Below are 24,357 nucleotides of genomic sequence, written 5' to 3' on the forward strand. Positions count from 1 at the left end.
GTGGGAGTGGTACAGGACCAGGGGGAGCGTGACTGGCTTCTTCACCTCCTGCTCTAGGAGGCTCCCTCTGTCCATCCAGTCTTCAACAGCCAAGGTCACCCTGAGCGACATGTGTTGGCGGGAGCAGGGGGCAGGCATCGGGAGGCTGGCTTCACTCCCTGGGGGCCACGTCCAACACAGTTAACTTCATCTGCCACTTAATTACCTCCGTGGGGCGCTGCTCCCACCCGCCTGGTAGCGCCTGGCAGACACTCTTCAGCGCCCCTACTGTGGGCCCAGGACGCGGCACAAGGTCAGCCGACCCTGGCAGTCCCAGGGGCAGGAAGGGGAGCACCTGACCTTCCCTCAGCCTCCCTCTGCTGCCCGCACCCACCTCCTTGGCCCACCCACCCAGCTCCCCTTCCAAACACTGCCTGCCGGGGGTGTCGAAGGACTCCTTGGCACCCGCTCCAGCTGGCTGCAGCCTTGCTCCCACACACCCAGCTTCTCGGCCTGTCCTCCCTACCAGCCTGCCCGCCCACTCCCTGGAGTTGGGGGCCAGAGGGTCTGCCCACCTCTGACAGGGTCTGCCCTGGCACCTGGGGTGGACTCTGGGTGTCCGCCTGCCAGGTGCATGCCACTTGCGCTGTGGTGTGTGGTGGGTGCCTGGCTGCCCAAGATTTGGCCTGTCCCTTTGTGCCTCCCTGCTGTGGCCCCCGCTTGGCCTCGGAGGTGAAAGGGGTGATTAACTGCCTTCTGCCTGTTATTACAGTGATGTATTATTTAGCTCCAGAGAGGCGATGAATATTTGATCTCCTTGCACTGGCTGTGGGCAGTGGAGGAGAGAGGGACTGGGGTGCAATGGCAGCTTCATTCTCTGTCTCAGCAGCCTGTGGGGTTTGGGTGCTACCCTGCCTGGTCTGGCCTGTCCTGCCTGGAGACACAGGCCCAGGACTCAGACTTGCTCCTGCACACACCCTGATGGAGCTGTAGGGCTGCCCCTTCCCTGCCTTGCACTCCTTAGTCAGGGTGTCCACATGTGCCTGGGGGCTGTTCTCCCCTGGCAGGCAGGTCTGAAGGGGCAGCCCTGGACTCCTCCTCTGATCACCCGTAGCCGAGGGGCTGGAAGAGGGAGGAGGCAGGCAGCTGGCAAGCAGGCGGGTCCCCACACCTGGGTCCCTGGAGAGCCGTTGGTTGTGTGGGCAGGTTAGACTTAATGGGAGAAATTATCCCCCTCTTTTGCTCCACTCAGGCCTGCAGCTCTGGGGCACCAGTCATCGTTTAAGGAGAGAAAGAGGGACTGCCGTCCTGCCCCAGGGTCAGAGAGAACCACCCATAACTCAGGGAGCTGTCTTGGCTCACTCTTGAATGCCTCCACCCTGGGAGCCAGGACTGAGGCCCCAGCAAGACAAGGGCCCTGGGCCAGCAACCTGGCCCTTGCAGGGCTCACTTCACCCCTGAAGTAGGGCCCAAAGTCATCTGGGGGCCGAGGAGGCTTAGGAAGCAGACCCCTTCCTGAGCCCCAGCTGAGGCTCAGTGAAAGTTCCAGGCCAAGTCCAAATGCCAAGCAGTCCCCAGCTGCGCCGGGCTTGGGGCTCCATCACCATGGAGACAGGATCTGTGGAAGCTGGCCCACCCCTCACCTTCTGTGATGTTGACTGCTGCTCCCTCCCTTTCCCACCGGAAGGGAGGCATGTCCACCTTCTGTTGGTCTGGATTCCTACACACAGTGGGCCTGAGCTCTCTGCCTCTGCTTGCCGCCCCCAGCCGTTGTTGGTGCCTCTGATCTGAGGAGATGAATTGAGAGGCTGCTCCAGAAAAGGGCAGATGAACCTGGCCTGGAGGATATATTGGGGATGGGAGGAGCAGGCTAGGATGGATCTCAGGGCTCCCCAGCAGGTAGCAGAGTGCTCCCATGGTCCCCTCCTGCTGCTTTGGGGCTCAGGAGCCACTAGAAGTTGGGGATGGGTAAGGGCTCCTCTGAGGTGACCCAGGCATAGAGGAAGAAAGTCCTTAAAATGCTTCATCCCCACACCCTCCTCCCCTGTAATTGGTTGTTGAGAATTTCTCAGGACTTCTCCATCAAACTCCTCCCTTAGCATCCTCCTCAAGTTGGGGCTCAGTGCAGGCCAGAGGCAGGGACATGCCTGCCCCCTAGGGAGCCTTGCATGTGGGGAGGGGCACAGGAGAGCAGGCCTCCTGGTCCCTTCCCCTTTCCTCAGGCGTTCTGGGCAGCGTTCTGGCCTTGGACAAACCCCTCTCCAAGCCTGAAATGGGAAGTGGAGGAGGGGACTCTACTGGAGTCTTTGTTGTACCCTCAGCTTCTCAGATCAGGGCTGAAGGGTCGTTAATGGGCTGCTGGGGGCTCGGGGGCAGTAGGCTTTGTGGGAGTTCAAGGAGCTGAGGCTGATTCAGGGTGGGGAGAGGCGTGTACAGCAGGCTGACCTCCTCCCGCTCCCCCACCCGGCCCCTGTTCTCTGGCTCTGCCCTGTCAGTGGACCCCCAGGCAAGGCAGAGGGCAGAGGGCAGCGGGAATGAGCCTCCTGAGCCTGGGGCAGCTTTATTATTCATGAGCACACTGTGCAGGCTGAGTCACTGTTGCTGGTCAGAGAGCTTCAGTCCGCTCCCTGGAGGAGGGGTTGGGGGTCCCAGCTAACTTGAGGCCCCCTCTTCCCACTCCAGGTGCTGACACAATGAGTGACACGAGTTCTGTAAGCCTGGAGCTGGGTCCTGGCAGCCGGGACACTTCAGCGACCACACTGTCCCCCGGGATGAGCAGCCGCGGCTGGGACGATGGTGACACCCGCAGCGAGCACAGCTACAGCGAGTCGGGCGCCAGCGGCTCATCCTTTGAGGAGCTTGACCTGGAGGGCGAGGGAGCCCTGGGGGAGCCAAGGCTCAGCCCTGAGACTGAGCCCCTGGGGGCTCCCAAGTGGCCTCGGGAGCCCAGTACCCCAGAGAAGGGCGAGGAGTAACTGCGGCCTGCACCTCCCTGTGGTGCCTCTGCTAAGGAACTGAGCAGCTCTGCAGCCCTCCTCGTCCTCCACCTCCCGCTCTCAGGCCGGGCCAGGGCTCTCGTGCAGCCCTGACTTCTTCGGCCCCAGGCCTCTGGCCAAGCCTGCTCCTCACTGTCCTCTCGGCCCCCAGAGCCAAAGGCCCCAGGACTGTTATCTCACCGAGCCCCTAGGGCTCCCACTCCTGTTACATCTTTTTTTCAGATTCATATTGAGCTTCCAGGACCCAGAATTAAAAAAAATGATTTTCTTGGTGTGCTGTGCGTTTGTTTGTTCCCCCTTGGGGAGTCCTGTGCAGATAGGCCTGGAGTGGGCAGGAGCACCCCCGACCTGAGAAGAGGAAGGCACCCTGGTACCCTGGGCTGGGGTGGTATGGTGGAATTGGAGGCCCTTTACCCCTGCTCTGTGTAGCTCTCCTTGACAGCTGCTCCCCCATTGCAGCAGCCCCAGGGCCTCCCCCAGGCTTCAGGAGAGCAGGCCAGGCGGGACAAGGGGTGTGAAAGATGAACCTCGTGTCCTCTGGGGCTCAAGAGTGGGGAGTTCGCCACCTGCCTTTGCCTGCCACAGAGGGACGCCTTTGTGTCCACACTCAGGTGCTGACCCTGCTGTCCGCCCAGCCGGTGAGGACATCCCTGTTGTGCCTGCCAGTGCCTGTGTACCCGCGTGTGTGCAAGCACACACATGCTTTTGGTTTTTTGTGTGTAACCACGGATGGGTCAGGTGGTGGCGGTCCCGGGCGTGGCTGTCTGTGTGGATGGCGGTGTGACTGTGTGCATGCTGCTAAGCTCAGCTCTAACTGTAGTTGTATTACAGGGGTGAGAACCTGGCTGGCTGGAACCGTCACTCTGGGGGCTTGTCTGTATACAGCTATGTGTGTACAGCTGTGAGTATATAGGGGTGTGTTCAAGTGGAAAGCTGTGTGTTTCTCTGTCCATACATAAAGCCATAGTAGGTCTCTGCAGCTGTGTGTCCATGACTAGCCATGTATGTGTGGACATGTCCCTGTGTACAGCTGTGTGTCCACGTGTAGAGCTGTGTCTGTGTGTACAGTTGTGTGTTTGCATGTAATGCTGTGTGTGCGGCCATGTGCACATGTACAGCTCTTCATGTAAGGCTGGGTGTGTGCACGTGTGCATAGCTGGGTGTGTAACTACATGTCCATGTGCTGCAGCAGGGCCATGCAGCTCACTTGCTGCAGGCTACACACCAGGCCACCCGGGCCTGTGCTGTGCTTAAGGCCCGATGTCTTTGGTGTGGTGCCTTGGTGGGTGGGCTGGGGTTGCTGTGCAGGCCTCTCACCTCAGCACCCCGCTGCTGTCAAGCCCTCTGCTCCAGGGACCCGGCCCGTCACTCACCGACCCCAGGGAGCAGCTGCACGGAAACAGCCGGAGAGAGAGAGCAGCGGGGAGTGAAGACAGCATGTCTGTCTCCGAGGCCTTGTCTGGCAGCTCTGCACCCTTATCCTGCTGCCACCTCACCTCCCATTAGCGATGAAGTTTCTGTTTGTTTGGGTCTGATGTGTTGGTCTGTCGCACAGCTGTGCGCTTTCCAGAGCAGCGGGGCGTTGGGCTTCTTTGTCCAGGGAAAAAGCCTGTCCTTCCCTGGTGAGAATCCCCCAAGCCCACATGTAGCTATGTGTACCAGAGGCACCTGGGTGGGCTGTGTGCTCACAGGCCTGCGTCCGGGCTGGCCTTGCCTCTCCTGACACCTGTGGAGGAAAGGGCAGAGCCTGGGGGAACACGTGTAGAGAGACCCTGTGCCGCTTGCACATGCTAGTTAGTGTGTGTGCAGAGTGGCTCCGGGGCTACATCTTGGTGCATCACACCTCCCTTTCCAAATCCTTCAGTATAGCCTGGTGATGCCGATTACCCCCAGCCACTACCCAGGGGCATCCTTTCTCACTCTGCTGCAAGAGGGAACAAGAGTCAAGAACGTCTTCTCAGAGCTCTCCTCCCTCTGTGCGGGCTCCAGCTCCTGCTCCCTCCTACACAGCCACCAGTTTCAGGAGCCTCTTCCCCAGCCCCCTCCCCTCCCAGATCCCCCTGCTGGCCCCAGCTCTGTCCCTCAGGGTTGACCCTAAGTCCCTGGGCCTGCAACCCCACCCCCACCACCCAAGCTTGCTATCTCTTTGCCATTAATACCCTTTACACATGAGAGTCGAGATTCATGGAGGGGTCAGGGGAGGTCAGGGTTGGGGGGTGTGGGGGGTATAGTAGCTTTAAAGGTCATCTGCAGGAAGGAAGAGAAGGTACTTTCTTCCTCTGACCTTTTCCCCCCTCCCCCAACCCCTTCTCGCTCCATTTCTTCCTTCTAGTGACTCAGGCCCCAGCTTTTAGTCGGGGCTGAAGACATGCCCTCACCCCAGCCCTGGCATGTGGACGGGAACGCATATGGGAGTGGGTAGGGAGAAGGGACATGAGGACAGGGAGGCAGCAGGCTAAGCACTCCCCCTGGCTCCCACGTGCCCCATTACCTATCCCCCAGGGGCACCCCACAACCCTACAGCCAGCCTTCCCGCTCTCACAGATGGAAACCCACAGCACTGTGCGCACCCCACTGGGCTCAGTGACCTTCCCAGCCGCGTGCCTCATGCTCGCTGGGCTTCTGGGACTCAGTCTGACTTGGGGCGGAGGGGACCGGAGGCACCTGCTCTAGCAGAGGGCAGGAGAGCCCTAGGATTCAGCACCACGCGGCGGACAGCGTCGGGCCGGTGCTCCTGAAGAGCAGGGGAGTGTTGCAGGCGTATGGAGGGAGGCGGAGGCCGGGTTGGGCGCGGGAGATCGCGAGTGGGGAGGGACGGAGGAGGGGTTGGGGGCGGGCCGGGGCCGGGGGCGGGGCGGGCCGCGATTGAAAGCGGCCGGCCGAGCGGGCGGGCAGAGCGCAGAGCTGCCGAGCCAAGGAGCGAGCGAGCCAGCGGGAGCTGGAACCCCGTGCCCCGGGCTCGCTCCGCTCGGTTTTTCTCCACGCCAGAGCGGGGCGCGCAAGGTAGGGTAAGCCGGGTGCTGCTGCGGCCGCCACCGACCGTATCGATCCTGACCCCGAGTCCTGGGGTCCCTCGGGCCCTCGAGTTCCGGGGCGCCCGGGGCAGGGACTGGCCAGGGCATCCAGACAGCAATAGTCAGGAGCTCCGGGAAGCGGGAAGGCAGCCCCAGGCGTCCCGCCTTTCTTCCCCAAAGATCGCGCACCCTGCATCTTGCTCCCTCGCTCCTCCTACCCCTCCGTCCTTTGGTCAGTCTTTCTGTGCGTCTGTCTGTCTCAGCCTCTCAGGCTCCATCCCCCCAGATTTTGTGGCCCAGGCTCTCAGGCTGCCCTGCTTCCGAGGCTCTCTCTCCCCTTCGGAGGTTCTGTCCCTGTTGGAGCTTCGGTCCCAGTCATCCCGCGGGAGGACTGTGGTTGGCCCGTTTGGACTCAGCTCCCACTGGGTCTGTGCCCCCATCTGTGTTGGTCTTCATGCTTGCCTCTCTCTCCTGTTTGCCTGCTTGAGCTGCTTCTTTCTGGGGATGCACAGGATCGCAGTTCCCCTGGCCTGGCCCCAGCAGGAGATTAACCCTGGGGTGCTGGGGGGGGGGCAAGTGAAGAGCCCCTGTCTCTGTGGCCAGGACATGGGGTCCTTGAACTAGTTCTGCCCTTCTTCAGGCTGTTTCCCTCTCCTAGCCTTCCTGAGCCCGTGCTACTGTGAGAGCCTGTGTGGCATGGGTGTCTGGGCAGGCAGCTGGGGCACAAATGATGGGGTGCAGAGTAGAAGAGGGAGGCAGGAGTCTCTGAGGGCCAGGGTGAACAAGGCCCTGAGGCCAAGGACGGGGAGACTGGAGGTGGTGACTTTCTCTGCTTGGTTGTGAATTGAAGAGAAAACGAAGGCAAAAAGTCTCAAATGGCAGACTATATACATAGTGCTAAGGTGTCCAAAAGTCTCACCCTGAACCCTGTTCTGAGATTTTGACCAGATGGACTGCCCGCCACCCCTGACACACACACACTCACATCTACTTTCCCTGTTGACCTTAGGACCTGTGGCCACTTGAGTGTCCCTCCCTGGGGCCAGCCTCTCTACCTCGCTATCCAACTTTCAAGACCTAGAGTCTCTATTTACTTCCTCAGTCAGGGGGAGAGGCTGGGAACCTTAGGTACTCATTTAAGCTTCCCTAGAGTTCAAGACTACCATTTAGAGCTTCTTCCTTCCCTCTTCCCTGGTGGGTTCTCAGCCCTCATTGACTCCTCTCTGGAAACCCAAGGATGGGGACTGGACCCCCAAGTTTGTAACTGTGACCTTCTGCTGCAAAACTGTTGACTTTGGGGTCCCGGGAGGTTTGTGCAGGGTGATTTGACCGGGACATTCTTCCTGGTCTTTCTGTTTTCTGTTTCGGCCTCTACCCTGTGTAGTTCCTCCACCTTTGCTAAATTTGGGATGAGCACAGAGCCCATCTCCAATCCCAGATCCCAGCAGGGCTGAGGGACAGGCCAAGGGGTGTCCCAGGAGCTTCTCATCCTAGTTAAGGGTACCACCTCTCGTGGCTCCTCAGTCCCTGGGAAAGAAGTTTGAGGGAAGCAGAGTCAGAAGGGCTAGCCACTCTCAGGTTCCACTTCTCCCTACCTGTTTGTCTGTCTGTCTCTCTCTCTGCAGGAGCTGGGTCCCTCATCCTCTTCCTGTCTGTCCTTTCCTGGTCTATTTCCACCTCTCTCTGCTTTTGCTGCTTCTGCCCTCCTCCCCTGGAGGCCCAGGTCTGCCGGACCCATCCATCCCCTTTGGGGCCATGGGATCACTGCTTGGGCTCCTGGCTCTGCTGCTGCTATGGGGCGCTGTGGCTGAAGGCCCAGCCAAGAAGGTGCTGACCCTGGAGGGGGACCTGGTTCTGGGTGGGCTGTTTCCGGTACATCAGAAGGGTGGCCCAGCAGAGGAGTGCGGTCCTGTCAATGAACATCGCGGCATCCAGCGTCTGGAGGCCATGCTTTTTGCACTGGATCGTATCAACCGTGACCCGAGCCTGCTCCCAGGAGTGCGCCTGGGAGCGCACATACTCGACAGTTGCTCCAAGGACACGCATGCTCTGGAGCAGGCACTTGACTTTGTGCGCGCCTCACTCAGCCGTGGTGCCGATGGCTCACGCCACATTTGCCCTGATGGCTCTTATGCCACCCATGGTGATGCTCCCACTGCCATCACTGGTGTCATTGGCGGCTCCTACAGCGATGTCTCCATCCAGGTACATGGGGGCTGTTGAAATGGAGGCTGGGCAGGGAAGCCAGAGCGGGTGGGTACCTGGAATTCCAGCTGAGCAGGGACTCTGGGTTACTAGGCACTGGAAGAGGATAGAGGCTTCCTTTGAGTAGCTTTTTAAAGAAGTCTAAGAGAGTGCCCCTGTGGAAAAATGGGGGTCAAGTTTTAGAGATTATGCAAGGAAAACATCCCACTTCCAAGACAAACACACACATCTGATGTTAAACAGCCCTGAGAAGCTTAATAGCCAGGCCTTTTGTGTCAGAACTCTAGTTTTGAATCCTGGTTCTCCCACTCACTGTGTGACTCTGGGCATTATTTCTCTCTTCTGTACCTCAGTTTCATCCTTATAAAATGGGACTCATAATGCTTACCACTCTTAGGGGTGTGGTGGTAATTTAATGAGGTAACACATGCAAAGCGTGAATCAAGGGGGCTGGCAGATTATAAGGGTGGAATCGATATTAGCTGCTGCTGTTATTAAGCCACTTTATAGATGGGGAAACTGAGGCTTGGAGAGAGGCAGGCCAGAAGTCCAGGTGCTCACAAAGTGGAGACATGAACCTAGGGCTCTCAGACAAGGACCTCGGGGATGGTTAGATCATCTCTCCGTGTATTAGAAAGAGGGAGACAGAAGCCAAGAGCAACCCAGGGAAGAGAAACAGGGGAGGGGGCCCCAGAAGGAAGAGAAGCAGGATGTGTGTGGAGGTGAGGAGGAGGGTACCCCAGGATCTTCAGTAAGTGCAGGATGACCCAGTTGAGGGGGAGGGACCCAGGCCCTCCCTCCTGTTCTTCCCACAAGGGGTCAGCAGAGGGCGCAACTGATGGCCTTTGGCACACCTGGCTGCTGTGGCCCAGGGGGATCCTCCTTGTCCTTGACTGGGTTCCACCTCTTGCCTGGACCCTTACCTGTCTGGTGCCAGCCTAGGCTGCTGGAAGGTGAGGCCAGAGCTGAGACTGGTGTTGGGAGTTCCAAGGAGGGCCTCATCTGGGGGCCTCAGCTGCCTCGAGGAGGCCAGCAGAGGGCATTGCCATCAGAAACCAGGCCAAGACCCCTGACCCAGAATGCTTATTTAGGAGAGAGGAAGCAGGCGTCTGAACCATGGAGGCAGCTTCTGGCCTGGGGTGGGGAGGGAGGCCTGCTCATACCCCTACTGCAGGGAATTAATTACCGGTGCTGCCATGCCTGCTACTGGACGTGGCCAGCGGTAGCTTGGACAGGCGTGGCTGCACCAGCATCTCCATCTGTAGCCTGGGCTGGGGGCAGGGATGGGTAGGCAGCCTCCCACTGCTGATGTCTTCAGGGGCCTCTGGGGTGCTTTCCCAGCACCCCCTCTGCACAATTCTTTTCAGGGCCCCTTGTATATACCTCCAGGAGCCCAGTTACCTCTGCCTCACCCCAAGCTGCCTGCCTCCCACAGCAGGGCCCACAGCTCAGCGTCCATCTGCTTTTTCCTTGTTTGTGTCAAAACAAGGCTCAGTCCTTTATCCTGCAGCTGCACCTGTCTGGAATGGTTCGTCCACATTCCTGCCCCTTCTCTCTCAGCGAAATCCCTGTCATCATCCAGGCACTGTGGCTTCATGTACATCATTATTCTTAATCTGCTTAGCAACCTTGGAAGGCAGGAATGAGAAACTGAGGTTCAGGGAAGTTTGCTAACTTGCCAAGGGGTGCAGAGTCAGACAGTACAGGGAAGGCAGTGACACAGTCCGAGTTAATGTCTATGTCCCAGCTGCAAATAGAGGACCTGACTCTCTCTTGTGGAACCTGGGCCATGCCCTGCTCTCACCCACCATGCCATCAGGTTCTTGGCTGGACCCCACTCTTAGGGGCACATCCCAGGGATCTGAGGGTGAGAGACTGGCTGCCAGGTAGGCAGGAAGCCTTGTTAATTTCAGGCTCAGGCATCCAATAGAGACCCGCTCTTGGGCTCTCAGGGCTATGGAGCCCTCAAATCCTAGTCTTCTTTCTTTAGGGAGCCTTTTCCTTCTCTTTCCATCATCCCATCAGCGTTGACTCTGGAATAGACAGCTTAAGACCCCTGAGCATCCCAGAGGCCATCCAGTGCCTCCTCCCTGTGCAGCCAACGGCCAACCTATCTCCACCCAGGACTTAGGTTTTTCCTTAGCTCTCTCCTTTTGCTACAGTCGTGCATCTGAAGGGAGACGGGGAGGGGTTCAAGTGTGGCTCAGGACCCTGGTGCCTTGGCCCTAGGTCTTTCTGAGCCCTTAGGAAGGGACAGAAAACTTGCTACCCCCAGAGGAAAGACACATCACGACGATGTAGGTCTTTGGAGAGAGGGAGATATCATAGATGATCACATGGGCACTTGATCCCAAAGTCTGATAGCTGGGTTGAGGGGCACAGCCGTCTCCAGCATTTGACTTGGTCTCTATCTTTGCCCTCTCGACCACTCCCCCACCGCCCACCCCACTGCAGGTGGCCAACCTCCTGCGGCTATTTCAGATCCCTCAGATCAGCTATGCCTCCACCAGTGCCAAGCTGAGTGATAAGTCCCGCTATGACTACTTTGCCCGTACGGTGCCCCCCGACTTCTACCAAGCCAAAGCCATGGCTGAGATTCTCCGCTTCTTCAACTGGACCTACGTATCCACCGTGGCATCCGAGGGTGACTATGGCGAGACGGGCATCGAAGCCTTTGAGCTAGAGGCCCGCGCCCACAACATCTGCGTGGCCACCTCGGAGAAGGTGGGCCGTGCCATGAGCCGCGTGGCCTTTGAGGGCGTGGTGCGGGCCCTGCTGCAGAAGCCCAGTGCCCGTGTGGCTGTCCTGTTCACCCGCTCCGAGGATGCCCGCGAGCTCCTCGCTGCCGCCCAGCGCCTCAATGCCAGCTTCACCTGGGTTGCCAGCGATGGCTGGGGGGCCCTGGAGAGCGTGGTGGCAGGCAGCGAGGGTGCTGCTGAAGGTGCCATCACCATAGAGCTGGCTTCCTACCCCATCAACGACTTTGCCTCCTACTTCCAGAGCCTGGACCCATGGAACAACAGCCGGAACCCCTGGTTCCGTGAGTTCTGGGAGCAGAGGTTCCGCTGCAGCTTCCGGCAGCAAGACTGTGCAGCTCACTCCCTGCGGGCCGTGCCCTTTGAGCAAGAATCCAAGATCATGTTTGTGGTCAATGCTGTGTATGCCATGGCCCATGCCCTGCACAACATGCACCGCGCCCTCTGCCCCAACACCACCCGCCTCTGTGATGCAATGCGGCCCGTCAATGGGCGCCGTCTCTACAAAGACTTCGTGCTCAACGTCAAGTTCGATGGTAATGGTGCCGGCCAGGTCCACCAGGCTGCTGGCTCTCGGAGGGTGAGAGGGAGCAGGCCCTCAGGTTCTAGCACATGGCTAGGAAAATACAGCCCACCGCAAGTCAGGGACTTACCCAAAGGGCTGGTGTCAGAGTTGGGACAAGGCCAGCCAGGCAGGGAAGGTGCCACTTCCTGAGATCCTTCCAGAGAGGAGACATCTGGCCTGGCTATGCACTGTGAGGGTCTCTGCTTCCTGCTTGGGCCTTGCCTTCTATCTCCTGCCTCTTTATCACACAGGGAGTAGGGATCGGGAGACCTCAAGCCCGTTGTCAAGCAGCAGGATATGAGAGAGAGTGAGAATAAAGGTGCATCAGGATGTCCCTCTATTTTCCAGGAAAATTTCTATTCCTAATCTTGCTTTTCCACTCGAAGTGGGCATGGTCTCTTCAAACCAAAAGTTATCTTAATAAAAGTTCCAGCTTCAAGAAAAATAAATGCCACAGAGTCATCGCTGTGCTTCAGAAAGAATGACTGCAGGAACAGCAAGAGAGGGTGCCAGGGCTGACAAAGCTTGGAGCTCTGGACCAGGATCAAGAAGAATAGCAATTCCTATAAGATTGACATTCAGAGTTATGGGAGAGTCAGGCTGGGGGTTAGTGTTGCATTTGGGTCTGATTGGGTTGACATTAGAACAAGGCTAAATTTAGCCCTCTGGGCTAAGTGGAATTTATAGTAGGGCTCAAGTTGCATTTTGAGGACGTCAAGGACTGGGTAGAAAGAGTAGAGGCTGTGGGGGACCTGCATTTGACTCCAGGCGGCACCATTCACCATGGGGTCTTAAGCATATCATTTGCTAACTTGAACGCCATTTGTCACTGGGACCTGGGATGATGGAGTCCCTGCCTTCTCAGCCTGGTTGGGCGATGTGAGGATCACAGGGGGATGGGGGTGGGGAGTGGAGTGATTTGTGAGCTGCCTGCCAAGCACATTCTGGTAAACATCAGTGGTTCCAGGTGACCACTGATGTTGGGATTCGCTTATACTGCAATCAGTGTTAGGACTAGAGGGGGGCTGGAGCTGGAGATATCACTGATGGGACTAAGGACTAGACCTAAGGTCGAGTTTAGCTTTTGGGGTCTCCATGTTAAGTTTGGAGAAAGGGCTGTGGTGTGTTTTGCAACACAGTTGGGGTCTGGGTTGGAAGGTCTAAGACGGTTTTGGGAGTCATGGTTGAGTTGGTGTGGGCATTAGGTTTGTGGAGATGCCTGAACTTTAAGGCTGGGGTTCTATTTGGGGCTTGGGGTTGGGGTCTGTTATTTATTTAGGCCTCTCATTTAGAAAAATGGCTGAGGTTAGGCAGGCTTTAGTGCTGGGGCGAGGATCAGAAGGACGAGGACTGACTTCAGCTCTGGGGTTTGGGTTCCATGTTAGGGCTGAGGTCACATCAGGATGGGCCATCAATCCAACACTCTCTTCCTTCCCTCCCCGACCCCAGCCCCCTTCCGCCCAGCTGACACCCACAGCGAGGTCCGCTTCGACCGCTTTGGGGACGGTATTGGTCGCTACAACATCTTCACCTACCTGCGGGCAGGCGGTGGGCGCTATCGCTACCAGAAGGTGGGCTACTGGGCAGAAGGCCTGACGCTGGACACCAGCCTCATCCCGTGGGCCTCACCCTCAGCCGGTCCCCTGCCCGCCTCTCGCTGCAGTGAGCCCTGCCTCCAGAACGAGGTGAAGAGCGTGCAGCCGGGGGAGGTCTGCTGCTGGCTCTGCATTCCCTGCCAGCCCTACGAGTACCGGCTGGATGAGTTCACCTGCGCCGACTGTGGCCTAGGCTACTGGCCCAATGCCAGCCTCACTGGCTGCTTTGAGCTGCCCCAGGAATACATCCGCTGGGGCGATGCCTGGGCCGTGGGACCTGTCACCATCGCCTGCCTAGGTGCCCTGGCCACCCTGTTTGTGCTGGGTGTCTTCGTGAGACACAACGCCACCCCTGTGGTCAAGGCCTCGGGCCGAGAGCTCTGCTACATCCTGCTGGGCGGCGTCTTCCTCTGCTACTGCATGACCTTCGTCTTCATTGCCAAGCCATCCACAGCGGTGTGCACTTTACGGCGCCTCGGTTTGGGCACTGCCTTCTCCGTCTGCTACTCTGCCCTGCTCACCAAAACCAACCGCATCGCGCGCATCTTCGGTGGGGCCCGGGAGGGAGCCCAGCGGCCGCGCTTCATCAGCCCTGCCTCGCAGGTGGCCATCTGCCTGGCCCTTATCTCGGGCCAGCTGCTCATCGTGGCCACCTGGCTGGTGGTGGAGGCCCCGGGCACAGGCAAGGAGACAGCCCCCGAGCGGCGGGAGGTAGTGACCTTGCGCTGCAACCACCGCGATGCAAGCATGCTGGGCTCGCTGGCCTACAATGTGCTCCTCATTGCGCTCTGCACGCTCTACGCCTTCAAGACCCGCAAGTGCCCCGAGAACTTCAATGAGGCCAAGTTCATCGGCTTTACCATGTACACCACCTGCATTATCTGGCTGGCCTTCCTGCCCATCTTCTATGTCACCTCCAGTGACTACCGGGTGAGCGACCTGCTCCAGGGCAGGCTGAGGTGGGGGAGCGGGGCTGAGCAGGACACGGGACCTTCTGTTTCCTGGTACCTCATTGAGTCTTCTGATAACTCTGAGGCTCCAACAGGTTAAATGCTCACCCAGGAGCTCACAGCTTATGGTGGCTCAGGTGGGACTGGAGGGCAAGGTGGGAAGGATGAGTGGGGTCTAGAAGGAGTCCTGGAACTGAACTCTGCAGCGTAGTCAGGTTGGAATAGGTAGGGTGGAGGTGGGGAGGACAGTCAAGATGGAAACTGATTGGAGCAGAGGGCCTGCATTGCCCTCCCCTCTGCCTCCCTGCCTTGAGTTGCGGTGGGGGGTGTACATGGTGGAAAGGTAGGCAGAGGTGAGGAGGAGGCAGGAATGGGAATGGCAGTGCAGGGCTGTGGATCCAGCAGCCCCAAAGGGTGCGACGCTCTGATGCCCCTCGGAGCTGGACAGTGTGATGTGGCACCCCCGGAGCTGTGTGACTCTGGGGTTGAGAGATGAAACCAGGGGAGTCAGGAAAGGTGAAGCAAGGAGCGGGAGGTGATCTGGGATGTAGGGTTCGGGAAGGTCAAAGCAGGTGAAAACTGTACCCCAGCTGGTGGCTTCCAAGCAAAATCCCAACGGGCACTGAATGCTCCATGGGTCTGCTCGGCTTCAGGGGACAAAGGCTGCTTCAGATGGGGCGCTCAGGGAAGGCCTCTCCGAGGAGGGGACAGATGAGGGGCGCTGAACAAAAAGAGGATAGTCTTGGGTGGTCCTCATGACTCTGGAGTAAACTCCGTGGCTCTCCCCATTTTACAGATGAAGAAATGGAGACTCAGGGAGGTTCAATCCCTTCCCTTAGGTCACTCAGCATGGGAGTATAGAGCAGGGTCTGAGCTGACAATCTTAACAATTAAAGGAGAGGAAAATCGAGGCAACAGCCCCTGCAAAGGCGCCCCCCCTCAGGACAGAGGTATGGTGGGCAGGGCCAGGGCCAGGGACAGCTGGGCTTGGCTGCTCCGGCACCTGCTGGACCACCTGCCTGGGCGGTGGAGGCTGGAGCTGGGGAGGGAATCTGACATGACTCAGCCTGCATTTGCATATTATTTGCACTCGCATGCCAGTCATAAGTGGCTGAGGACTCAGCCGGGAAGTACACACACTGATCCCAAACACGCATGCACACACACGTATCCCTACATCCATACACGTGTGCACATACCTGCACATCTGGCATGCATCCACATCTACCCACCTATACGCATCCGTACACATGCACCCTACACTTTCACACACAACTGCACGCTCTCACCATCCCCTGCACACACACCCGCATACAGATACACATGCGACTACGTGCCAGCGCTCCATGCCTGCACCCCTGCCCACACACACATGCCTGCACACACACTCCCATGCATACATGCACCTTGCACGTTCACTCCAACCCCACAGCTAGAACTTCAGTCTTCCTGGAAGACGATGCACTGAGGTTGTGCCCAACCTTCCGAAAAATTCTCTGAGGCGTGGCAAATGGACCAAGGCCCAGTGCTAGATGCTCACGGTCCCCCCTGCTCCCTACCCCCCGACCTGGGCAGGGTTCCTGGGGCCAGGGCCAGGCCTGTGGGACAGACTCATCCTTGACCTCTCCCCCTGCAGGTGCAGACCACCACCATGTGCGTGTCGGTCAGCCTCAGTGGCTCTGTGGTGCTCGGCTGTCTGTTTGCACCCAAGCTGCACATCATCTTGTTTCAGCCGCAAAAGAACGTGGTCAGCCACCGCACGCCCACCAGCCGCTTCGGCAGCGCAGCTGCCAGAGCCAGCTCCAGCCTCGGCCAAGGTCAGCGTCCATCTATGATAAGCCCCCGGCCCCAGCTCTCAGCATGGGGGCCGCTTCCTGGGTTGCTGAGATTCCTTGGCTGGGGGTGGAGTGCTCCCTAGATGAGGCTGAACAGGAGGGGGGTGGGGGTGGTGGTGAGCTGCTCTCCGAAGTCCTGCCTCCCTGATGCCCACCGACTGTGAAGGGACCTCGGGACTAGCCCCAACCTCCAGTTTCCTCTTCCTAGGGTCTGGCTCCCAGTTTGTCCCCACTGTTTGCAACGGGCGCGAGGTGGTGGACTCAACAACATCGTCGCTTTGAGGATCCCTACACTCCTTCCCTGACATGGCTGCTCCTCAGAACCAGGTGCAGACCCGTGTACAGGGCCAGGAGGAAGATGGCTGGAGCACTGCAATAATGCCAACCCCGTGCCCGCCCCCAGCGCCACTCGCCACCCTACTTACTCCAACCCTTTAGAATCAGAAGCTGGGATCCCTGGCCTGGGAGCCTCAATAATGACCACCAACTGCCCTTGTAGCTGTGTTCCCTCCTTGCCAGGCCCAGGACTTGGAAGGGAGCGAGCCAGGGTCCACCCTGCCCTGGAATAGAGTGACTGAGGACTGCAGGCCCCAATCCCCAATCAGCAAAGGTGCTTCCAGCCCTACCCCTCCCTCCTTCTAGGGCCTTTTAAATTTTTTATATAACTTATTTTGGGATGGGGAGGGGGGTTAAAATAGGGGCTGTCCCTCCCCCTGCACAGTAGTTTGTCCTGTGGTTTATTTTGTATTATCTGTAAATGAAGTGTCTTTATTAAAAAAAAAAAAAGAAAATCACACTTTGCCTCTGATCCAGGGAGGTCCTTTCATCCCCACCCCAGCCTCTCAGCCTTCATTTTGCTAGAATTTGTTCACTCTGCTCTGTGCCTGTGCTAGGAGGACCGAATCCTGCCTGATGGAGAGACAGAAAATGAATAAGTCATCCTTCCTTGAAAGGAGCTTCTACAGACTGGCCAAAGCACCACTGGGGTGAGGATGGGAGGTTTAAATGGATACAAGTTCATCTGGCCGTGTAGGGCAGAACTTGGGCAGTGTGAGCGATGTAGCAGGAGAGGCAGCTGACTGTGACCCTTGGCTCCTGCCTAGCATTTGAGGAGCCTCTGGTCAGTGCAGAGCCAGGCTGGATATCTGAGGTGGAGGGAGGCAAGAGGAGGCTTGAGCATCTTGAGGAAGGAGGAGGTCGGGCAGAGAGGGGAGTTGGAAAGACCATCTGCTGTTAGTTCGATGAGAGGAGGGAGAACAGAGTTCCCCTGAAGGAACTCGCTCAGCTGTTGGATGGTGGAGCCCAGCGTCCTCGGGCAGCCCCCGAGAGTGCAGTCTGGGATTTACCAGCAGAGGGCGCTGAGGCACAGGCTCAGCCTCACCGCGCAGCCAAGCAACCGCTGCCCTCTTGTGGCCTCGAGGGCTGTGGGCACCCGACTACCACAGGAGCTGAGGAACCTCTTTGGGGGAAGCCCCAGAGTGCGGTCTCTCAGAGGGACAAAGTCCTGCACTGGGAGACGGGCAGACCAAGGACGTTTGTTATTTTTAAGTGAATTCATCTGCATCTATAGACTAGTGAGGCTATGGGCTAATAATTTAACTTTGGGCTAACAATTTAAGAAATGAAAACAGAAAACTGAAAAAAGAAAATTGTAGGAGTGACTTTCCCTCTCAAGCCAATTTTTGGGGTGTAGGGATGCCAAATAAAATACAGAATGCCCAGTCAAGTTTGAATGTTAAGTAAACAATGAAAGCTTTTTTTTTTTTTTTGGTGTGAGCATATCCCATATTTGGGATATACTTATACTAAACATTTTTATTGTTTATCTGACATTCCAATTTAACTGGGCGTCCTGTGTTTCCGGGCTTCCCCAGTGACTCAGCGGTAAAGAATCTGTCAGCAATAAAGGAGGCGTAGGAGATTCGAGTTCGATCTCTGGGTCGGGAAGATCCCTGGAGGAGGGAATGGTAACTCAAATTTACTTGCCTGAAGAATCCCATGGACAGAAGAGCCTAGTGGGCTACAGTCCATGGGGTCGCAAAGAGTCGGACACGACTTAGCGACTAAACAACAACAACGAACATGGTTCACAGCTAAAAAGGTACAAACGTGTAGTCAGTGAAGAATCTCCTTCTATCCCCGCTACCCATCCAGAGAGAAGGGCCCAGAGGCCTGGGGATGGGGAAGAAGGGCAGGAGGGGAGTGAAGAATTCCTAAAGTCGGTGCTCAAGTCTGTGGGCCACATCCCTTTCCTTCCTTGGGCCCCTCCTCCCGCCTCCCTCCCCTCCCTTGGCATCCCCAGTCTACGACAGGTGTTGTAGGCGGAGAATCTCACCTGAGCCCTCCTCTCTTAGATCAGCCAACAGCAGGACTCTGCTCAGGGAGGGGATATGGCGGGGCGAGGTGGAGGCACCGTGTCTGCTCTTAGGGGGACCGAGGCCCCGGCGTCCCTTCGAGGACCCTTCCAATCGGGCAACCCTGGAGAGAGACCGGCGCGGCAGCAAACGAGGGTCACCGCCAGGGCGTGGATCCCGGGGGCGTGGCCCCCGAGAGCAACCCAGTCCCGCCTCCGCCGCGTCGCCATAGGGCGAGGCTGGGTAGGGGCGGGGCCGGCTGCTGGCCGCCTTGGGAGACCGCAGAGGGGGCGGGCTGAACTCCGCGACCGAGCGCGACTGTGCAAGAAGACGCGAAGGTGCGAGAAGACGCTAAGGTGCGAGAAGCGGCGCAGCGAGTGTTAGCGGCCCGGACTGCACGGCGCGGAACCTCCGGCTCCCGACACCCAGACGGCTTGTGGCGCCAGAGGGCTCCTGAAGGGACCGCGGCAAGGCCACAGCGCGGTCTCTCACAGTCCGTTTCAGTAGGGCTGCATTTTGTATTTCCACACAATTGAACGTCCCGGCGTCTAATGGTGAAGTTGACTCACTGGAAAAGACTCTGATGCTGGGAGGGATTGGGGGCGGGAGGAGACGGGGACGACAGAGAATGAGATGGCTGGATGGCACCACAGACTCGATGGACATGAGTTTGAGTGAACTCCGGGAGCTGGTGATGGACAGGGAGGCCTGGCTTGCTGTGGTTCATGGGGTCGCAAAGAGTCGGACACGACTGAGCGACTGAACTGAACTGAACTGAAGGCAAACCCTGAGGGAAAGCTCCTATGGTTGCGGTCCATAGCTGCCTGTGAGAATGGCTGGCAGCTTTTTTTGTGACGTACCTTGCAACAATGAGAAGTGCGGGAGCGAGCGGCGAGGTTGAAAACTGACAGAGTTCTTCCCCGCCATTTCCAGCGGAGTAAGGCGCGAAAGTAAGAGTGAGCTTGGGATGGAGACTAGTTGAAGCATAAGGGCAACTTTAAGTCCGTTAGCGAAGCTGTGGGGAACGGGCGGTGTACACTCTTAACGGGGTGCCTGAAAGGTTCCCATTCTTTCTCTAGTCCGCTTCATGACCCAGCCACCCGCTAGAGGGAGGTGTGTGTGTGTGTGTTTCTAATGGAGGGAATTTAAAATTTTAATTAATTAATTAATTTTTTTTTTTTTTTACCGCACTGGGTCTTGGTTGTTGCTCTGGCTTTCTAATTGCTGGTGCGGGTAGCTGGGGCTACTCTTCGTTGCAGTGCACTGGCTGATGGCGGTGGCTTCTCTTGCTGGGAAGCATAGACTTTAGGGCGCGCGGGCTCCAGTAGTTGCGGCTCCCCGGCTTCGTTGCACGGCGGTATGTGGGTTCTTCCGGAATCAGGAATCGAACCTGTCTCTAGGATTAGCAGGTGGATTCTTTTTAAATTATTGATTATTATTATTATTGTTGTTGTTGGCTGTGGTCGTTTTTTGTTGCTGCGCGGGTTTCTCTAGTTGCGCCAGAGGCGAGCAGGGGCTACTCTGCGTTGAGGCACGCCTCTCAGTGCGGTGGCTTCTTGCTGCGGACAACAGGCTCTAGACTCGCGGGTTTAGTTGCTCTGCTGCATGTGGGATTTTCCCGGACCAAGGATGGAACCCGTGTCCCCTGTATTGTCAGGGAGATTCTTAACCACTGGACCACCAGGAAAGTCCTGGAGGGAAATTTCTTGTGGTCAACTGTAGGTAGCCGTCAGCCTGTCTGGGTGGACCTGGATCTCTGTCAACAGGGAGCTTGGGTGAGGGTGGTTCAAGCCATTCTGCTCGCTGCTCCTCCTGGCCCAGGGTAGGGGGGCAGTGAACCCTCCGCAGAGGCAAATCCTTGAGAGAATATGGCAACTCAAGAAGTTAGTTATGTATTGATAGCAGAGGTGTTGGGGACAAAAAGTAGAGCTGAAGGGATGATACCGAGCCTGGAAGAAGATTCAAGCTCTTCCCCTGGCCAAATTGTGTCAGAAGTTTGCCGCAGAGCTCCTTTCAGTTCAGAGTCCATCCCTCCGGCCTGACTGTGGCTGCTCTCACTTCTGCTCCTGGGGACGGGGGTCGTGAGAAGTAGAGGGGAAAGGAAGGGACACTGAGGGTCTGAAAACAAAAATGTGCCCACCCCAACCTCCTGCAGAAAAAGGGAAGGAGCCTACCATTCCCACCCTTGGCGGCCAGCGATGGCATTTTCTCAGTCTAGGGAAGAGGGGCTGCTGCTGCTAAGTCACGTCAGTCTGTCCAACTCTGTGCAACTCCATAGACAGCAGCCCACCAGGCTCCCCAGTCCCTGGGATTCTCCAGGCAAGAACACTGGAGTGGGTTGCCATTTCCTTTTCCAATGCATGATAGTGAAAAGTGAAAGTGAAGTTGCTCAGTCGTGTTCGACTCTTAGCGACCCCATGGACTGCAGCCTACCAGGCTCCTCCGTCCATGGGATTTTCCAGGCAAGAGTACTGGAGTGGGATGCTATTCCCTTCTCCAGGAAGAGGGGCTAGAACTGGGGAAAGCAGGGGAAGGAGAATAGGGGGAGGGGTGTTAAAGGGAATGGTAAGAGGAGGAGTGAAATAAAGGCAACTTGGGGTTGGGGAAGGCAGGGGGAGCAAGAGGAAGAAAGTAAACATGGAAGCTTTAAACCTGAGACCTGAGGACTCTTGCCAAGATGTCAGGGTTTTTGTTTGTTTGTTTTGAGTTTTGTTTTAAACAAAAATCACTTTATTCTTTCTGTGAAAACAATTCTCATAAACAATTTAAGCAGAAAAGTACAAAATAAAAATATTGCCTCATTTCATCACTCAAATATAACCATCATTGACATTTATTTTATAGCATCCTAAACATATTTCTATGTGTTTTTACAAATAGAATGGAGATAGAAATACTTTCATAAAAATGGGATCGTGCCGTATGTTTATTATTATTATTTTTAGTTAAGATTTAATTTTACTTGATTCTAATTGAAGAAAGTGAATGTGAAGTGAAACTGAATAAACTCTTAACTTCACATACATTTCTTCACCTCTAAAGATATTTTTCCGCTGAAAGTTCTCTATATGTTTAAGAAAAAGACAGTGACATTTAGAGGTGAATATTCCTTTAGTCTTGGGGAATTGAAGAAGAGTTTGACCTGTGGTCAACCTTCTTGCAACATGAACAAGAGGACGATGAGCTGATGCTAGCCCTTTCTGAGGCCCACTGCATCTGGTCCAAGGGTTGCTGATTGTCTAACCTGTCATTGGTGCATTGCCAATGCAAGGATGGGTGCAAGGCAGACGGACACAGGTGCTATGGGGCTGTTCAAGTATTTCACAGAAGGGAGCCCAGACACTGTAGCTTTTCTGTGCTCACGTCTGTACTCACCCTCAGGGATGATGGTATGAGAGACTCTGTCTGAACCTTGGGACACTGAGCTTCCTGTCCTGGATCATTTCTTCAAGTGAAATAAATTTGGTGCTGGGATAGCCTTTTGTATCTTGTGAGTTTGATTCACAAAATCTGAAACACCCTAGCGGTCTTGCAGCATTATGATTTTTCTTTTATTAACCATATTCTCATTTTAGACTATCAGTTCAGTTCAGTCGCTCAGTCGTGTCCAACTCTCTGCAGCCCCATGAATCGCAGCATGCCAGGCCTCCCTGTCCATCACCAACTCCTGGAGTTCACTCAAACTCATGTCCATCAAGTCGGTGATGCCATCCAGCCATCTCATTCTCTGTCGTCCCCTTCTCCTCCTGTCCCCAATCCCTCCCAGCATCAGAGTCTTTTCCAGTGAGTCAACTCTTCGCATGAGGTGGCCAAACTATTGGAGTTTCAGCTTTAGCATCAGTCCTTCCAATGAATTTCCAATCAGTCCTTCCATTCTCCTTTAGAATGGACTGGTTGGATCTCCTTGCAGTCCAAGGGACTCTCAAGAGTCTTCTCCAACACCGCAGTTCAAAAGCATCAATTCTTCGGCGATCAGTTTTCTTCACAGTCCAACTCTCACATCCATACATGACCACGGGAAAAACCATAGCCTTGACTAGATGGACCTTTGTTGGCAAAGTAATGTCTCTGCTTTTTAATATGCTATCTAGGTTGGTCATAACTTTCCTTCCAAGGAGTAACCGTCTTTTAATTTCATGGCTGCAGTCAGCATCCACAGTGATTTTGGAGCCCCCCAAAAATAAAGTCTGACACTGTTTCCACTGTTTCCCCATCTGTTTGCCATGAAGTGATGGGACCAGATGCCATGGTCTTTGTTTTCTGAATGTTGAGCTTTAAGCCAACTTTTTCACTCTCCTCTTTCACTTTCATCAAGAGGCTTTTTAGTTCCTCTTCACTTTCTGCCATAAGGGTGGTGTCATCTGCATATCTGAGGTTACTGATATTTCTCCTGGCAATCTTGATTCCAGCTTGGGCTTCCTCCAGCCCAGCGTTCCTCATGATGTACTCTGCATATAAGTTAAATAAGCAGGGTGACAATGTACAGCCTTGACGTACTCCTTTTCCTATTTGGAACCAGTCTGTTGTTCCATGTCCAGTTCTAACTGTTGCTTCCTGACCTGCATATAGGTTTCTCAAGAGGCAGGTCAAGTGGTCTGGTAATCCCATCTCTTTCAGAATTTTCCACAGTTTATTGTGATCTACACAGTCAAAGGCTTTTGCATAGTCAATGAAGCAGAAATAGATGTTTTTCTGGAACTCTCTTGCTTTTTCCATGATCCAGTGGATGTTCCCAATTTGATCTCTGGTTCCTCTGCCTTTTCTAAAACCAGCTTGAACATCTGGAAGTTGTTCTCCTGTGTATTCTTGTTACCTCTTCTTAATATCTTCTGCTTCTGTTAGGTCCCTATCATTTCTGTCCTTTATTGAGCCCATCTTTGCGTGAAATGTTCCATTGGTATCTCTAATTTTCTTGAAGAGATCTCTAGTCTTTCCTATTCTGTTGTTTTCCTCTATTTCTTTGCACTGATCCCTGAGGAAGGCTTTCTTATCTCTCTTTGCTATTCTCTGGAACTCTGCATTCAGATGCTTATATCTTTCCTTTTCTCCTTTGCTTTTCACTTCTCTTCTTTTCATAGCTATTTGTAAGGCCTCCCCAGACAGCCATTTTGCTTTTTTGCATTTCTTTTCCATGGGGATGGTCTTGATCCCTGTCTCCTGTACAATGTCACGAGCAGCGGCTGCGCTTTGCTGGAGCAGCCATGAAGAGATACCCCACAACCAAAGTAAGAGAAACCCAAATAAGACGGTAGGTCTTGCGAGAGGGCATCAGAGGGCATCAGTGGGCAGACACACTGAAATCATAATCACAGAAAACTAGTCAATCTGATCACACGGACCACAGCCTGGTCTAACTCAGTGAAACTAAGCCATGCTATGTGGGGCCACCCCAGACAGGCGAGTCATGGTGGAGGGGTCTGACAGAATGTGGTCCACTGGAGAAGGGAATGGCAAACAACCATTTCAGTATTCTTGCTTTGAGAACCCCATGAACAGTATGAAAAGGCAAAATGATAGGATACCGAATGAGGAACTCCCCAGGTCGGTAGGTGCCCAATATGCTACTGGAGATCAGTGGAGAAATAAATCCAGAAAGAATGAAGGGATGAAGCCAAAGCAAAAACAATACCCAGTCGTGGATGTGACTGGTGATAGAAGCAAGGTCCAATGCTGTAAAGAGCAAATGTTTCGATTCATTTGTGAACTCTCTATTCTGTTCCATTGATCTGTGTGTCTTGTTTTTATACCAGTGCATATCGTTTTGATGACTGTAGCTTCATAATATAGTTTGGAGTCAGGGAGTGTGATACCTTCAGTTCTGTTCTTCTTTATCAAGATTGTTTTGGTTATTTGGGGACTTTTATATTTTATTAAAATTTTTAGAATTATTTGTTCTAGATCTCTGAAGAATGCCATTGGTGTATTGATAGAGATTGCACTGAATTTGTATGGTCATTTTAACAGTGTTAATTCTTCTAATCCATGAACATGTTATATCTTTCTATCAGTTTGTGTCATCTTCAGTTTCTTTCATCAGCCTGTTAAAGTTTTCCAAATACAGATCTTTCACCTCCTTAGATTTATACCTAGGTATTTTATTTCTTTTGA

General features: G+C 55.2%; 2 protein-coding genes across 7 annotated transcripts in view; both read left to right on the top strand.

Moving 5' to 3' along the window:
- TEX264 (testis expressed 264, ER-phagy receptor) overlaps window positions 1-3,243 on the top strand; it is a 30,381-nt gene extending 27,138 nt beyond the window's left edge. For all 5 annotated transcript variants that reach the window (XM_055413928.2, XM_055413927.2, XM_055413931.2 and 2 more), the window contains exon 6: window positions 2,662-3,243. In XM_055413928.2, the coding sequence (XP_055269903.2) occupies window positions 2,662-2,954 (293 nt within the window). In that variant the 3' untranslated portion in view covers window positions 2,955-3,243. The remainder of the gene's footprint in view (window positions 1-2,661) is intronic.
- Window positions 3,244-6,965: 3,722 nt separating this feature from the next.
- Window positions 6,966-16,399, top strand: GRM2 (glutamate metabotropic receptor 2). 2 transcript variants are annotated; one of them, XM_055413925.2, is made up of 5 exons: window positions 6,966-8,194; window positions 10,649-11,486; window positions 12,965-14,040; window positions 15,697-15,877; window positions 16,104-16,399. In XM_055413925.2, the coding sequence occupies exons 1-5, from the start codon at window positions 7,745-7,747 to the stop codon at window positions 16,175-16,177; spliced, it is 2,619 nt and encodes an 872-aa protein (XP_055269900.1). In that variant the 5' UTR covers window positions 6,966-7,744; the 3' UTR covers window positions 16,178-16,399. The 2 variants fall into 2 exon arrangements, with proteins under 2 accessions (XP_055269900.1, XP_088687759.1); XM_088831633.1 differs by having other exon boundaries at window positions 15,697-15,838; window positions 16,062-16,399.
- Window positions 16,400-24,357: the final 7,958 nt, after the last annotated feature.

Source organism: Moschus berezovskii, chromosome 24 (genome assembly GCF_049115385.1).
Source record: "Moschus berezovskii isolate FMDL1 chromosome 24, NW_MosBer_1.0, whole genome shotgun sequence".
NCBI lineage: Eukaryota > Metazoa > Chordata > Mammalia > Artiodactyla > Moschidae > Moschus > Moschus berezovskii.